The sequence below is a fragment of the Triturus cristatus genome, chromosome 1_2 (genome assembly GCF_964204655.1).
Source record: "Triturus cristatus chromosome 1_2, aTriCri1.1, whole genome shotgun sequence".
Lineage (NCBI taxonomy): Eukaryota > Metazoa > Chordata > Amphibia > Caudata > Salamandridae > Triturus > Triturus cristatus.
Window position 1 is genome coordinate 1153051599 of NC_140580.1, and position 17689 is coordinate 1153069287.

General features: G+C 45.5%; 1 protein-coding gene across 6 annotated transcripts in view; it reads right to left on the minus strand.

Moving 5' to 3' along the window:
• PRRC2B (proline rich coiled-coil 2B) overlaps positions 1–17689 on the minus strand; it is a 714633-nt gene that overhangs the window by 220349 nt on the left and 476595 nt on the right. For 3 of the 6 annotated variants that reach the window (XM_085613947.1, XM_085613950.1, XM_085613944.1), the window contains 4 exons: positions 2871–2954; positions 2242–2346; positions 1605–1797; positions 1022–1119 (listed from right to left, as the gene is read on the minus strand). In XM_085613947.1, the coding sequence (XP_085470073.1) occupies positions 1022–1119; positions 1605–1797; positions 2242–2346; positions 2871–2954 (480 nt within the window). The remainder of the gene's footprint in view (positions 1–1021; positions 1120–1604; positions 1798–2241; positions 2347–2870; positions 2955–17689) is intronic. The other 3 variants (XM_085613949.1, XM_085613945.1, XM_085613946.1) reach the window with 2 other exon arrangements.

Genomic DNA, 17689 nt, shown 5'->3' on the forward strand with positions numbered 1-17689 from the left:
CGCCCAACTGACCAAGCTTCTTACGGGGCTCCTCTTTGGTTTAGGCTTGCATCAAGGCAACGCGGGCAGAGCTCTGCTTTTCCTTTACCGTAAGGGTCCTCTGGAGAAATTCCTTGCAAACCCTATACCCCTCAGATTTAAATGTCTCTGGGCAAGGTTACAATATCTTATGCTTGTCCTTTTGTGCAGGTTTGTTGTGGCAGTTTGGGCATAATCTATAAGGAAGGTCTTCCAAGTCTCAAAACACCAACCATACCGTCTAACAGTACATTCTCGGACCAACGTGGTCGAAGCCCCAGCGAAAAAAAATTCCGGTGATTTTCAGTGCACTTCAATGTCCCCAGTAGATCTCTAAGAAAAGCCCACTTTTTCACGGATTTCCACAAACTCATACAATGTTTTCAGTGTGACCATCGAACCACTGTGTCCTGCTTTTGAATTCAGAGGAAAAAATTAATTTGAACATGAATTTTTACGGACGGGGCTTTGTGGGCGTGAGTGACGTCCTAGGGGGACAGACCGTCATCAAATAGACACACAAAATAAAAATTAGGAAAGGCTATTCTGGACTGAACCACTAAATGGTAGAATAATGCACAACATGTGCACCAATAATGCGGACATTCTGTTCGGTGTAGTATGTGCAATCATTTTGGCAGTAGAACAAACAAAAAAAATTGACTTTGGAAATTGTCTCTTAAATAGGTATTTAAAAAAGGAAACCTAGTTTAAACCCACATTCCATAACACATATAGACTTTAAAGGATTAACGCAAAGAGAAATCAGAGGCCTATTATGACAGCTTAAAGGAGAATTATTATTTGACTAATGAGGCAAGGATCACATGGGTTATTCAAGTAGCTTTATAATTGCATTGGGAGCAATGTAGGGAAAGATGATCAACTGTTTAAATTGCTATGCACCCTCAGAATACTTCTTGCCATAGCACTCTCAAAAGGTATTCGGATTTTAAAACAAGAATTTCTTGAAAGGCAGGCAGCGTGCAACTCTGTCCCTTACCTGTTGATAGCCTTGCTGCTGAGGTATTGTTTGTTGAACCAAACGAGGCTGGCTTGCGAACACATGGCCATCAAGATAAAGGGGAGTGATATGGTTGCCTGGAAGACATGCAAACATGAAGCATCAAACGTCTCATCATTAGTTAACATCTGAATGAAGAATTCCTCCTTTTCAGTCTAAATCCCAGTTTGGCAAAGAAAGACACACTATAGAGTCCAATCTCTAGGAGTTGGCAGGTTCTACACTGGTCATCTAATACACGATCAGGGCGCTGATAGGCACCGATATGTTCAGCTCTGGATACTTAAGCAACAGAGCCTGCTCTGTGAAGCGTATAGTTTTGCTTTCTCATTACAAACATGTACCAGCATGTAAAGTTTTGACTGAAGCGTTATGCTGGACTGAAGGGGTCATAAAGGTCAGAAGATAGCAATACGGCAATCAGTTCCACTAGCATTTGCTCCCCTTTCACTGGGGCTGATGAAGGATCAACAGTCTTTTGCTGGGAGCTGTCTGTATGTGCATTTTGCTCCTACGAACATTCACCAACTACCTAATAATCACAAATCACAAGCAAAGCTACCTGGAATAGATGCAGATGGAGCCACAGACGCCACAGTCATTGGTGGCATAGACACCCCTCCGAAGGAACTGTAATTAACTCCATTGGAAGCGCCGACACTGGAAGGTGTCTGGATTCCAGAGCTCTGTCCCCCGGGTGAGTTCTGCTCTGGTAGGCTTGGTGAGTTCTCCCAAGCCTTGCGTGCAGATTCCATCTTTGAGGCAAGAAGCAAAACATTGTTATTAGAACCCGGCACACTTGTTGACGCTAGGCTGCTTACGTAGGGGAGGTTGGAAACCACTACAGGCCAAGTAGGTCTAATCTAAGTATCTACAAAAAAGGAAAAAAACTGTATCCCTACAAATTGCCAGCAGGACATGTTAAACCACAAAGCATGAGTGAAAGCAGGCACACACTGCTGTACTAGTTGTTTCCCACTTGTCGGCCAGCAAATCTACTCTGAGGCCTTTTCTGGAAAGAACACTTAATAGTGTAACACTTAAGTTAATGGGGACATGCTGGACAGTTAACAGCCACTAGAAAAGGTGTCATGCATTTGGCATGTTGATGCATCCCCGACTCCCAAATGCAGCAAGAGCAGCTCAATGTATCGAAACAAAAATTATTCACTTAGACAATTCGTTTTGCAATCACAAACCTTCAAAGTGAGCTCAGCAGTCGGGAAGGACATGGGGTTCAGGCCCATACCCTGCTGCAGGTGGTGCTCTCGGCGAAGAATGGGAATGGACTGCGATAAACCGGCCTACAAAAGGTAAAATAATAATACATTAAACACAGACTTGAAGAGCCAAAAACAATTCTCACAACCCTCCAGAGAAAAGTGTAGAAATCCTAGAAACCCCAAAACGGTCTGGGGGAAAAAAAAAAACAATGGCAGCCTCTCCTACATTCACAACAGCTGCACCCTTCTCCAATTAGGAAATCCAACCGGACAGGAAATGTTTGTCCTGCCAGATCTAAGAGCGGACAGGTATAATAGACGGTGGGCTGAAGAGCACACAGACTGGCTATCAACCAGTCTTTCAGCGGGAGATCTCAAGTTTGGATCTCCCGAGGAGCTGTGTCTCAATACCAACTAGTCTATAATCATGCCCAAGGTAGATCATAAAAAGAAAATCCCATTTTTAGGAAACCAGCAAAAACACACTATAATCTGCATTTGTAAAACAAGATACTTCACATATTAAACAAACCCTTATTTCCAGAAGCAATGGCAACCAGGCCATCCCGTCACAAGTAGCATAAACTAGGCAAGGTTACACTTACGTTACTAACCAGGGTGTCCTGCATCTTCACAGAATTAGTTGCAGTCCCTGAGGAAGAGCTCTGGGGTATGCTGAAATCCGAATCCTAAAATGAACATATGCAGATGAATCATTCTTTACTTCCATTTAGTTACACCTATTTGAGATCTATTCACCTCCACCCCAGTATTTATATCTCCGGGGTTTAAAAATAACTACACACCGTTACATTCTGTTTCTGTGGTAGCTGACTTTCCAACAGTACCAAATCCATCTTCACGATGTGGCCTTCAACACTAGGCACCACTTCATCAGTGATTACTACCCCGTGACAAATGCTGGTAGTTAACCTGCAATTCGATAAGTAAGGGCAGTGTCTGCAGCTCAGGGGACCCAAATTTATCAAAATAGGTAGTAATATCCTTTCCTCTGCCTTATGCTCCATTTTCAAGATCTCTGCCTGACAATTTTACACGCTGAATACTAGGATAATAGCTCTCCCTTTAAACCTGCAAGTTTTATGCAACCAACTTAACTCCTTGGTACCATTTACCAGGAGCTGACCTGTGGTGAGAGCTGCCAATTGAGTTTAGGCATCAAAGCAATTTTAGGGAACTAACATAGGCCTTGGGTAATTGGTTAGCAGGAGCCCAGGGCACGCTCAGTCAAAGCACATCAGCAATTCAGCAAAAAGTGGGGGCAACCATGCAGAAAGAGGGCACTTTCTCACACCTGCTGCACTCGGGGGCCTGAAACAATGCACATCCTGGTACGAGGTGCCAAGCCTCCTCCCCAGGATGGGCAGGGTCCACGAAGGGGAAGCTTCAAAGGCTTGCCATCTTTGTGAGCTTCCCCAGGCCACTTGCTGCTTTCAGCAACTGGTCCCCACTGGTTCTGACCCCCACTTTAGGCAGTAGAACCGGCAGGAAAACTGAGAAAGTGCCATCTTTCTTGCATGGTATGCCCCCAGTTTTTGCTGAATGTACTTTGAGTGTGCCCTGTACTCCTGCCAATCAGGTGCCCAGGGCTTATGTTCCTTCCCTAAAACCTAAAATCCCAAATTGGCAAACCCTGGCCACATATCAGCCCCTAGTAAATGGTACCCTACATACCCAGGGCATTGTGACCAGAGAAGGCCTCTCAGGGCTGCAGCACTTATTGTGCCACCCTTAGAGGCCCTGTACCCCAACACAAACACACTGCCCTTGCAGGCTGAGTGTCTGGGTACAAGGCAAAACCAAGAGTCGACATTGCACACATCCCTGTGCGCCATGGCCACAACCTACACCGCCCTGGCATACATCAGCCACCCCTCTAGCTGGGTGCCCTATGCCAGTGATGTGGGCACAGGAGCATGAGCCCTTTGCCCCTACAGTACCCAGGTCCATTCATGGGCGCTGTAAGTGCAGTGCTGCCATTTAAGAGTATATGGTGCTGAGAGCTCGTCAAACAGAAACTCCACAGCACCATAATGGCAACACTGAAGACTGAGAAGTCTGGTATCAAACTTCTCAGCACATTAAACCCACACTGATACCAGTGTGGGATGTAATGTACAAAGCACTACAGAGGGCATCTTAGAGATGCCCCCTGAAACCTAACCTACAACCCACGTCTGGTCTGGGAGGCTACCTAGGCTGCCACACAGCAGACATGTTGCTGGACCCCTGGGTGGAGAGCCCCCGCTCTCCTGGGCCTGCAACAATGCATATCCTGGGCGAGGTGCTAGGTCTCCTCCCCCAGGATGGACCGGGGGAAGCTTCAAAGGCATGCCGCCTTTGTGAGCTTCTCCAGGCCACTTGCTGTACCCAGCAAACAGGCCCCCACCGGTTCTGACACCCACTCTGGTGGGAAGACTGGCCAGAAACCCCAAGTAAGGACAGGGGATGTGCCAACCCCACCCCTCAGATGGGGGATGCGAGGTGAAGCACATCTCCGGGCGCTCGCCATCTTGAAGATGGGAAGCCCTGCCCAATCAGGACTAGGCTACTGCCCCCTCCAACAGGAGAGTGGCAGGATAGGGGGTGTGCCCCTAAATCTAGTATTTAGGGGCACCCTGAACCTTCCTTCTTCAGATTCCAGATTCCGAAAAAGCAAAGAAGAGCAAGAAGAAAGAAGACCTGGAGTGCAGCTGCTAAGAAGAGGAAGACACCAACTGCTTTGGCCCCGGCCCTACCGGCCGGTCGACCCTCGAACCTGCTCCTGCTAAATCCCGGCACCTCTTGTGGCCAGCAACCTTACAAACCCCAGAGGACCAGACTACCCTGTGACTATGAGCATCTGGGACATCCATTAGCAGTGGCTCTGCTCAAAGCAAGATTCTAACCCCTGGCACCAGCACAGAACCGCAAACCCTGCACCCGCCAAGCCTGGTCTGTGCCGGAGTGGACAAAGACCCCAAGAACGTCCCCCCGACGACTGATCCCGAATCTGGCACACAAGGACTCACCTAGACGCTCCGGACTACGGCTGCAGCCTCAAAACCAGGGACCCCCCCACCGCGATCAGAGGCTAAGAGTTCCCGACACTAAAAGGCACCCCTGCATCCGGCACCCTGCAGCCCCCTGTGCCAGACTCCTGGGTACCTACCTATCCTCCAACTACCCAACTTACCTCTCGAAGTGGTGGTGGCACCTGAAGAATCTTCGTCCCAGAGCTTGCAGCCTTTGTTCATCCTGGAGCTTTCCCATTGAAATCCATTGAGAGCCAGAAGGCTCAAGAGCACCCAGCCGACCGAGTGGCCCTGGCAGTGTAACCTCTACTCCTACCTACTTCCCCATTTGCTCTGAGCAAGTGATCAGGAGCCCAGCTCCCACATCCGCGTGGCATGCTAGTCAGCAGCCACCAACCAAGGCCCCCCCCCCCCTGCCCTCCATAGGATAACATTGGGCCTAACATACTCTGCACCCGGCCGCCCCAGTGCCGCTGAGGGTGTAACAACTGTACCAACCTGACCCCCCCCCCCCCCTCTCCCCCAGAGTCTGTGCCCAGAACCTTAACTCTGCCAGTCGAGTACTTACTCAAAAGCCGATAAGGAATATGCTACTTACCAGTATCCATCTGTTCTTGGCATGTAGAGCTGCAGAGCCACACACTTAGGATAAGCTCGCCATCTGGTGTTGGGCTCGGATGCTTGCAGGTTGTCGTCTTCGGAAGTCTTTTGGTCACGAAATAGGTGACTTCTCCCTTGGACTACAGTGCGCATGGGCATCCACTCCATCCTCAGATTGTTTGTCGCCATGATGGGAAATGATGGTGTGTAAGAATAAAGAAAGGATGTCCACGCGTAAAGTCTAATTAAGGCAATGCTGGAACAGATACAGGTCCCGGGGAGGTGGGTGGGTGGGTGTGGCTCTGCAGCTCTACATGCCAAGAACAGATGCATACTGGTAAGTAGCAAATTCCGTTCGAGGCAAATGAGCTGCAGATCACACACTTAGAATAGACTATACAGCACTGTCTCCCCTAGCGGTGGTCACCTGTATCGGTTGCAGCGGTTTGGAAGAAAGTTTTAAGGGCAGCCTGACCCACAGAAGCTTGTTGTTTGGCTTGAACATCAACACAGTAATGTTTAGTGAAGGTGTGTGTTGTAGACCATGTGGCTGCCTTACAAATATCTTCTAAGGGAATGTTTCCTAAGAATGCCATGGAAGCCCCTATTTTGCGTGTGGAGCGCGCTCTAGGGGGAACTGTTAGAGTGCGTTTAGCTTTTTGGTAACATATTTGGATACATTTAACTATCCACCTGGCTATCCCCGAATTGGAAATGGGGTTGCCTTTATGTGGTGGAGAGAAAGCAACAAACAATTGTTTGGTTTTGCGGAATGATTTGGTTCTGTCAATGTAATACAGCAGGGTTCTTTTAACATCTAAGGTATGAAGAGCTCTTTCAGCCACCGAGTCCGGATTTGAGAAGAACACTGATAGCTCAACTGATTGGTTAAGATGGAATGGAGAAATGACTTTTGGCAGGAATTTTGTTATGATGTAGTTGTAGGAATGGTTCTTGTATGGTTAAAGCCTGGATTTCACTTACCCTTCGAAGGGATGTGATAGCAATAAGGAAAGCCACTATCCATGTAAGGAATTGTGGTTTGCATTTATGCAGAGGTTCAAATGGGGGACCCATGAGCCTAGTGAGAATAATATTTAGATTCCACACTGGAGAGGGTGGTAATCTGGGAGGAATAATCCTTTTAAGACCTTCCATGAAGGCTTTGATCGCAGGCACTTTAAATAGTGACAAGTTTTGTCGATTTTGTAAGAAGGCTGCTAATGCTGCTAGGTGGAAACGTATGGATGAGTACGCTAAATTACATCTTTGCAAGTGTAGTAAGTAGCAAATGATGTTCTGGATGGATGCATCCAGTGGGCATATCTCATTGTTAGTGCAGTAAATGGCAAATCTGGTCTATTTTGCAGCATAGCAGGCTCTAGTAGTAGGCCGTCTGGCCTCCTTTATAATATTCATGCAGTCTGGTGGTAGGTTGAGGTAACCGAACTCTAGGACTTCAGGAGCCAGATCGCTAGGTTCAGTTGATGTGGATCGGGTTGTCTGATTTCTCAATGGTTCTGGGTTAATAAGGACGGGGAGAGGCGCAGTCTTTGGTGTGGAACTAGAGAGAGTTCCAGTAGTGTTGTGAACCAGGGTTGATGTGCCCATGTGGGAGCTACTAGTATCAGCTTGAGAGACTGTTGCCTGAGCTTGCGTACCACAAATGGAATGAGTGGGAGAGGCGGAAAAGCGTACGCAAATCTGCCTGACCAGTTCATCCATATCGCATTGCCCTTCGACTGTGGGTGGGGAAACCTGGCGGCGAAGGTTGGGCATTTTGCGTTTGTGTGTGGCGAACAGGTCTAGGTCTGGTTGGCCCCATTTTTGGAAGAATGGGAGTAGGACTTGTGGGTGTAATTCCCATTCGTGGATCTGTTGGGTTTGTCCACTCAACAAATCGGCAATCTGATAGTGAACTCCTGGAAGGTGTTCTGCTAGCAGGTAGATGTTCTGGGGAATTGCCCATCTCCAAATGTTCTGTGCGAGCTGGGACAGTTGGAGAGAATGTGTGCCCCCTTGTTTCTGTATGTAATACATGGCTGTCATGTTGTCCGTCCGGATGAGGACAGTTTTGTTCTTTAGATGTAATTGGAATGATTTCAATGCTAGGAACACTGCCAGTAGTTCCAGGTAATTGATATGGAGCACTTTTTGTTGAGTGGTCCATTTGCCCCGAGTGGTGTGTCCTAGGTGATGGGCTCCCCACCCTGTGAGAGATGCGTCGGTTGTCAGCACTATCTGTGGAAGAGGCTCTAAGAACGACCGCCCTTTGGACAGGTTCATGGTGTTCCACCATTTTAGTGAGCGACTGTCCACTAACACCAGATCCGTAAGTTGTCCGTGAGCCTGGTTCCACTGACGTGCTAGACATTCTTGCAAGGGACGCATTTGAAGTCGTGCATAAGGCACAATGAAGATGCATGACGCCATCATGCCTATGAGTTGCATGAACACTCTTGCTGGGAGAGTGTTGGGATTGAAATTTTAAGAAGAGAGCTTGTATATTGGCTATCCTGGCTGGGCTGGGATAAGCTATGGCCTTGGAGGTATTTATGGTAGCTCCCAGATATTGATGTATGTGGGAGGGTTGTAGTTGAGATTTGGGATAGTTGATGGTGAATCCCAAGTTGTGTAAAAGTTGAATAGTTTGGTGAGTGTGTAGAACGCAATTGTTGAATGAATTGGCTTTTATGAGCCAATCATCGAGATATGGGAAGACATGAATTTGTTGTCTCCTGAGATGCGCTGCTACTACTGCTAGGCATTTGGTGAATATTCTGGGCGCAGTTGTCACTCCGAACGTGAGGACAGTAAACTGATAGTGTTGCCCGTCTACCAGGAATCTTAGATATTTCCTGTGAGCAGGATGCATGGGAATGTGAAAATAGGCATCCTTGAGATCTAGTGTGGCAAGGAAATCGCCTTTCTGTAATAGTGGAAGCACTTGTTGAAGAGTGATCATATGAAAATGATCTGAGTTTATGTACCGATTTAGGAGTCTGAGGTAGACTATGGGTCTTAACGTCTCGTCCTTCTTGGGGATTAGGAAGTATAGAGAGTATACCCCTGTGCCCTGATGTTGGAAGGGAACTGGCTCTATTGCGTGTTTTTGAAGCAAGGAGAGAACCTCTTGCTTGAGGAGTGTAAGATGGTCTGGCAACATGGAACGCTGTTTGGGTGGTATATGTGGTGGGGGGGGGGGGTATTTGTGAGTTCCAGGCAGTAACCATACTGGATAATTTGTCTTATCCACTTGTCTGTTGTAATGGAATTCCAGACAGGTAGGAACTGATTGAGTCTTCCCTCGACTGGAGTGGAATGGTCTGGGGGGAGTGGAGGAAAGTCACTGTTTAGTGGCGGGGGAGGTACGAGTGTTGGTATTGCCTCGACCTCATCCCTTGGTGTTGTTTCCCCTATATCCTCCTCTAAAATATCCTCTATTGGGGGATGTTTGTGTAGAGGTTTTGAACGTGGAGGAGGTGTCTGCTCCAATATTTTTGGATGCTCCTCTATAGAAGGAGCGTCGAAAGGAGCCACGTGGTTGTGGAGACTGCAATGCTCCCATGGACTTAGCAGTCTCGGTGTCTTTCTTCATTTTTTCAAGTGCAGTATCTACTGCTGGTCCAAACAGTTGCTCTTGGTTAAATGGTTGGCCAAGTATGGTACTTTGTACTTCTGGCTTAAAGCCTGAAATACGTAGCCATGCATGGCGTCTAAGAATTACGCTTGTATAGATTGCTCTAGAGGCAGTGTCTGCAGCGTCAAGTGCACATTTAATTGAGGCATTTGAGATGAGCTTTCCCTCTTGTATAAGGTCATTTGCCCGGGTCTTGTATTGGTCTGGTAGGTGTTGTATGAGATCTTCTAACTGATCATAGTGAGCCCTATCATAGTGTGCCAATAGGGCTAATGTGTTGGCAATACGCCAATGGTTAGCTGCTTGTGCTGCTACTCTTTTGCCCGAGGCTTCTAATAGTTTGGATTCTTTGTCTGGGGGCGGTGTATCTCCTGTTTGGAAGTTAGCCCAGTTAGTCAGGCATAGGTGGACCAACCGAAAAACTAGCCCAATATGTTGACCTGTTTCTTAACCCAATGGTTAGGAATCTGCCTTCCTACATACAGGATACGAAACATATACTAGGAATTCTAGCTGACATACATTGGCAGCCCAACATGATCATAGCTACTCTTGATGTTGTCTCGCTCTATACAGCCATCGATCCTGACCTAGGACTAGAAGTGGTTTCCAAATCTCTACATCACAGATCTGCCACTCTATGGGAACACACGAACATGGTAATCAGTATGATGGACATCATACTTAACAATTTTTTCATTTATGAACACCGTTGGTACAGACAGATCAAAGGTGTGGCGATGGGTTCCAAATTCTCACCTTCCTTTGCCAACCTGTACATGGGTGCACTAGAAACAGAATGGCTATGGGGCAAAAAAGCAGCCCAATGGACGGACTACATAATATACTGGGGGAGATACATTGATGATTGCTTACTTTTTTGGTCTGGCTCGCAAGAAAACCTGAACTCTTTCTGTGAATACCTCAATTCTAACAACATGAATATGAAATTCACATGTGAATCCAGCAAGACCAACATCTCCTTCCTTGATGTTGAGCTCTACGTCAAAGATAATTCTCTACACAGCAGGCTGTACCGCAAAGATACTTCGTGCAATGCGATTCTTCACGCTGACAGCGCATATCCCTTACACCAGATAGAGACTATTCCGTTTGGAGAATTCACCAGAGCCAGGAGGAACTGTAGTGATGACACTGAATTTGCAAGATGCTTAAATGACATGAAGCACAGATTTATTAAACGTGGATACAAACCACAGTCCCTTAAGAAAGCTACCAACAGAATTAACAACATCAAAAGAGAAATCACACTGCAAATCAAGACCCGCAAAAAAACAGACAGACAAACTGTCAGACTCATCACTGAGTACAACGCCATCAGCACTACGATACACAAAAGCTTCAACAAGCACTGGGGCATCTTGCGTGCTGACCAAGCTCTCAAAGAGATTATCACGGATCTACCTCAAATAACTTTCAAGAAAGGGAGAACACTAAGAAACAGACTCTGTCCTACGATTCCACACCCCACAGCTATCTCTTCTACTTGGCTTAAACCTCCCAGTATAGGTTTCTTCAAATGTGGTTGTTGTGGTATCTGTAAATGGGCCATCAATGGCACCAAAGAATTCAGCAGCTGGAATGGCAAGAAACCCAAAATAACCTGTAACATCAACTGTAACTCTTCCTTTGTTGTCTATATCCTACAATGCACATGTAAACTCCAGTACGTTGGGAGCACGATCAGATCTCTGAAGGAACGCATCAGCGAGCATGTCCGGGCCATGCACAATGAAGATGCTAAATACCCAATGGCTTCTCACATAGCAACGTGTAAAACTCAGGGCCCTCGTAAAAGCCTCTCCTTCTTTGGAATAGACATCAACAGGAGCAATGTCAGAGGTGGCAACCGTGAACTAAGACTCAGGAGACAAGAGGCGTTTTGGATCATGCGTCTTCAGTCGGTCAAACACGGTCTTAACATCGACCATGAACTGCACTACTTTCTAGGAACCTAATGACTGTCTCGGCATAATTTTGAGTTTTGCTTGTTAATCAGATTTCGCATCCCTGTTCTGTTTTGTTATCATTATTCTCATGTGTTCACTGACATTTTGACTTAATGATTATTATTAATCTTTTCTCTCGTGTTCATTGTACTTTATCTCATATGTAACAACTTTGCTAGCCAGTGACTCTTACACTGTACTGTTTTTCATTTTTCTGTATTTGCTTTTTTACTCGCCCTGATACGCTTTTTTCTTGCTCTTCCTCATTGCTGTTTTTTACTTACCATGTGTAACAATTGGGTCAGCAAGTGACTCCTACACTGCACTGTTTGCATCTTTCTATACTTGCTCTCTTATTCGCCCTGTTACATCTTTTCTTGCTCCTCCTTATTGCTGTCTTTACCTAATGACAGAGCGTTTTACTCTTAGCCAGTGACTCTTAGACTGCACTGTTTTACATCTCTTTTCATTTTTTACATTTGCTCTCTTATTTGCCCTGATACGCTTCTTTGTCTTGCTCGTCCTCATTGCTATCTCTATTAACTGACAGAGCGCTTGACTCCCTTCTGGCTTTACTCTATTTGAACTGATCTTCACTATTCTTCGTCTATGTTATGTGTGCTGCTCTTACTATTTTCTCTTTTTGTTACCCAATTTTCTATACTTCTAAAAATGTATATTGTATCCTAACCTGTATTTGGATCCTTTGGATTTCTTTTATGTTGTCTCGTTTCCGTGCGCTCACTATTACGAGCCTTCCGACCCATTCAGGCGTTACCTACACCACGTGGTCCCTTACGTCCTCACTTCCGCCTTGCCATGTTTCCGTGGGCACTGCACGTTTCAGTTGTTTTTGCCGGCATACGCGCATCCCCTATTTATACTTCCGGTTCCTTCACCGTGCTGTTCCCACACCCTGGAGAACGGTGGATCCTTCACTCTGCGATCCTCTGCATACCCGGTAAGCCCCTTCCCTACTACACCCGATCCTGTACACCAGTTTAGCATTAGGCTGACTCTGTTCTTTCTCCCATAGATTGTACAGCCATTTTACCCGCATGGTTTGTACCTTTCGCCCCCTAATCCACGATGCTGTGAGGTCGATCCTTCTTACCACACCCTTGTTGCCCACGCTCAGGATCGGTCTGTATGCACTTACTTTACTGCCTTACCAGGTATAGATTTTATTTTTCCTTCCTTTTACTTTATTCATTCCACTTGGCCCTTTCGCACCACTCGTTCTCGTTGTTTTAATTTCTTTCATCCAGGACATGCTCTCCCTAGCCTTGCTGATATTCACCGAACGGTCATTTTACTGTTGTAAATGTTTATGTTCTTGCTATTCTTCAATCGCTTGCTCCCTTATTTTGGTTTTCCCGTGACTTGTCTGAAGTGCATTTATCTCGTGTTCCTGTAATTTCGTTTTTACTTTCTACTTTGTCTGCAACAGTCATTATGCTATGCCGGTTCCTCCATTCCTAAGGCATCACGTTGTCATTGTGCTCGCTGTACCTCTTATTCTTTTGACACCATGCTCCTGCTTGTTTTCATTATTTATTCTACATATGTCTTTGCCTACCCTTTGTGCATACAGAATCCCTGAAGCCTTTGTGATTATGTTCTTGCTTTTCTGCATTATTTCTTTTAACGGCTTCTTCCTACTTCTAAAAATTTTGCATGTTCTCGTTTTCTGAACAGCGCTTTTGTACTGAATTTCAAGTTTTGCATTACATTTTTTCTGATTATTGCCTCCTCATGCTCTTGACATTACTTGCATGTTGCTTTGTTGTCCGCCTTTATTCTCTTTTTTATTCTGTCTTTCAACTGACTCAATGCGTTCACCTGGTCAACCACCGATTGCATTTTGTTGATTATGACTTCACATATACCTATTTTAGTGTATATTTCACACAATTCGCACCCTTTCACTGACATACTCTTCCTATCGGGTCTTTATCTTATCTCTCTCTTTTTTTTCACTTATGAATTTGCCTAGGATATGCCATCTACTCCATGGTGCCTTCCCGGTTCTATGATTTCTGTCTTCCATGTTTTTCCACTCTTTTGGCTCACTCTGGTACGCATAGGTTGCACCTTGTATTAGGATTAGTTTTCAACGCTTTCTTATTCAGCGTATGTATTTATTTTTTGTATTTGGTTTGTTTTGAAATATTTTTTACATAATTTCTTTTTACTCATTTGAGTTTCTGCTTTATGTCCTTCCTAGCCCGGTGTGACGAAACGCGTGTCGGCTGATTTGATTGTATTATGTATTGGTCAGATACCGACATACATAAATAATACTTTGCATTGAAACTTTTGATGTCGACCTTCGTCATTTCAATATCCTACGAACTTTAAGCCTTTTCATTCCTCTATCATTTCTAACGAGAGTTCTATCCAGAAACGTGTGCACAGGACCTCTTGGTCTGTTTCCTTGAGTGGGTCATACCCACTTGTTCGCAGGGGCCTTTTCTGGGTTAGTACCCCTGACCGGTCAGCACCGTATACATTCTATTCTTTTGCTAGTAACTACTCTTAGTGCACACGCTGGAGCGCCATCTTCCTTTATCCCTTTCTAACCCTTTCACTTAGTATTTAATAGGGCTTATGTGTTGGCAATACGCCAATGGTTAGCTGCTTGTGCTGCTACTCTTTTGCCCGAGGCTTCTAATAGTTTGGATTCTTTGTCTGGGGGCGGTGTATCTCCTGTTTGGAAGTTAGCCCGCTTCCTTACGTTGGAAACCACCAAAGAATCCAGAGGGAGCTGTCCTTTAATATAAGAAGGATCTTCTGGGGCAGGTCTATATTTTTTCTCAATTCGAGGGTTAAGTACCCTGGCCCGTACGGGGTCTTTAAAAACATCTGTGGCGTGTTTTATGACCCCTTTAATCATTGGTAAAATTTGACCTGATTTCGGAGACTGCTCAAAAGTGTCTAAAAGGAAGTCTTCCTCGGGTGCATCTGAGTGCATGGTGACGCCATGGTAAAGTGCTGCTCTGTGTACTAGTTGTCCAAACCCGAAGTGGTCATCTGGAGGTGAGGGTTTGGAAGGGTATGTAGTAGGATCAGGTACATCAGGCAGAGGGTAAGCCCAGTCGTCCAATGGTACAATATCCGGATTTGTAAAAGGATCATTAGGATCATTAAGATCATCCGGATCACCCCCTCCCCCTAGGTCATCATCATCATCCTGTGGAGGTGGTGTATGTGAAGGAGAGTGTGGAGGTAATGGTGATGGAGGCGGGGGGGGGTGGGGTAATAGGTCATACAGGAGAGGAAGGAGGAATGGGTGAAGTGGCTGAGTCGTCCTTTACAGGAGCTGGAGAAGGTGTTGTGTCTAGCTTCCTTTTCTTACATGGCACAGCAGTGACATGTCCAGTTTTTGGATTAATATAGATCCTTTTTTGCGTTGGATCTGGGTGGAAAAGTTCTTGGTCTTCAGGAACAGACTTTGGCGCCGATTTTTTCGGTTCCGATCTATGTTGTGGGTGATCGGTAGAGTCTTTAGGAGGTGTAGTATAGACCTTAGCCGGTTGTTTCGGTGCCGATGAAGGTTTCGGTGCCGAAATGGAGTCTTTAAGCTTGGGAGCTTTCGGTGCTGGCTTGTCTACGGGCCTCCATGGTTTCGGTGCCGGAGCCGGCTTCCGTGCCGAGAGGTCTTGTGTCTTCGGTGCCGAAGGTGCTGGGGGTACAATAATATGTGGTTTGCTTGGGCCCGAGCCACCTGAAGGCTTGTATTTCTTCGGAGCCGAGCCCGAAGGTGGGGCTTCTGAAGGTTGTATTCGGTCGCGACTGGGGCCAGCTGCCGAAGTCTTCACCAATACCTTTTTTGGAGGGGTTGTGGTAGGGGCATCCGTACTCGCGCGTTGCCCCGGAGTAATGGGGTCGTCGGAGTCGTCTGCTTCTGATATAATGTGAAGCTGCTCGGAATCTTCTTCCGGGACATCGGGGCCCTCAAAGATGTCCTCTGGTTCCGGAGCTGGTCTGTGCGACATGATATGGCGTCGAGCTCTCCGATCCCGAATGGTCTTCTTGGATCGGAATGCGGCGCAGGCTGGACAGCTGGACTCGTCGTGTTCCGGCGACAGGCACAGGTTGCAGACCTTGTGATGGTCACTGTGCGGGAATTTTGCTCCACATTGGGGGCATTTTTTAAACGTCGTCCTTTCCATGAGTCGCAGGCCTCACGGCGTGGATGGGTTTAATCGCCCGCATCAACGTCCGGAACCGGCCCGATGAATTCGATGTCGAGTAAAGGTGTATCGATAAAAATTATAAAGGTTTTTCGCTTCGAAAGCTTGGTTTAGAAGTTTTATACCGGAGTGGAAAAGTTTCATTTGAACCCAATGGCGGAAAAAAAACAATCGGAGGATGGAGTGGATGCCCATGCGCACTGTAGTCCAAGGGAGGAATCACCTATCTCGTGACCAAAAGACTTCTTCCGAAGACAACAACAGCCTGCAAGCATCCGAGCCCAACACCAGATGGTGATCTTATCCTAAGTGTGTGATCTGTAGCTCATATGCCTCGAACCCCAATTTTCTTCCATAGGGTAACATTGACTGGTTTCTTCTGAAATTTCTTATAAGTGTGGAGTTTCTAAAACTTAAAATATTCACCTAAAATCACCAGAGTAACGAAAACGGAAATACTCACCTGCTATTAGGAGAGATCCCAGTGCAGGATCTTGGTGCCTAGCACCGACCCTGAAAAGTACTCACAACCGTACTTACCAATAACCCAATTTTCCTCCATAGGAAATCATTGACTTTTTCTGTGAAATTTCTTGTGTCGATTTTTGCAAACTACAAATATTCTTTAAAAATCGTACAAACTGTGAAAACGTAATTACTTGCCTGTTTTAGATAGAGGTCCCAGTACTGAGCCTAGGATCCCAGCCCTGGATTACAAAAGTAACGAGAACATACTGTGAGAAAGTGGCTCTGTATATACTGTTCCCAAATAGGTACAGGGTGTACAGAGTCCACAGTCCCCAGAGGCTAAAGTCAGATATAACCTTACTCTCTAAAGTGGTAGCTTGGTCGAGCAGTAAGGCAGTATCAGAGGACAGTGTAAAGCATTTGTTGTACACACAGTCAGCAAATGGTCTCACACACTCAAGAACTGAACTCTAGGCCAATGGTTTATATATTAAAAAAATATATGCTTGTTTTATTTTAGAACCAACAATTGGAATTAAAATATACTTTCTCAGAATGAGATGCTTTATATAAATACTTATGCAATTAACTTTTGTAAACAGTTACAAGTGGTTGCAATAGGCAACACTATTTTAAACAATAATGCATTGAGTTCAATGGAAGTTTCATGTTATTTGCCACAGATTACTTTCAGGATTACTTTTGGAATTCCAGGACTGGATCCTAGATTCAGTCCTGGGTCAGTACTTGGAATCAAGTGATGAAAGTCAACTTAATTACTGAGATGATTTTTAAACAATATTTAGCTATTTTAAAAGTTGACACTTAGAAAATATTTCATAGAAAACAGTCAATGATTCCCTATGGAAGAAAATTCAAGTTGCAGGTACCGTATGTTCTCGTTACTTTTGTAATCAGCTACTGGGTGCCTAGACTCAGTACTGAGACCTTTATCCAAAACAGGTAAGTAATTACGTTTTCAGATATTATACGATTTTTAAAGAATATTTAAAGATTGCAAAAATTGACAGAAGAAATTTCACAGAAAAACAGTCAATGATCTCCTATGGGAGAAAAGTGGGTTACTGGTAAGTACAGTTGTAAGTATTTTTCAGAGTCAGTGCTGGGCACCAAGATCCAGCACTGGGAGCTCACCTAAGAGCAGATGAGTATTTTCGTTTTCGTTACTCGGCTGATTTTTGGTAAATATTTTAAGGTTTGAAAAGTCCACACTTAGAAGAAATTTCAGGAAAAAGCCAGTCAATGTTACCCTATGAAGAAAGGAATATGCTACTTACCAGTATGCATCTGTTCTTGGCATGTAGAGCTGCAGATCTACACACTTTTGCATAGATCGCCATCTGGTGTTGGGCCCGGATGTTTGCAGTTTGCAGACTTTCTTTGGAAGTCACGAGGTCGGCGACTCCTCCTTTGGATCGTATTGCGCATGGGCTTTGGCTCCATCCTCAGATTGTTTTTCGCCAATAGGGACAGATGGAGCGTAGTAATAACAGT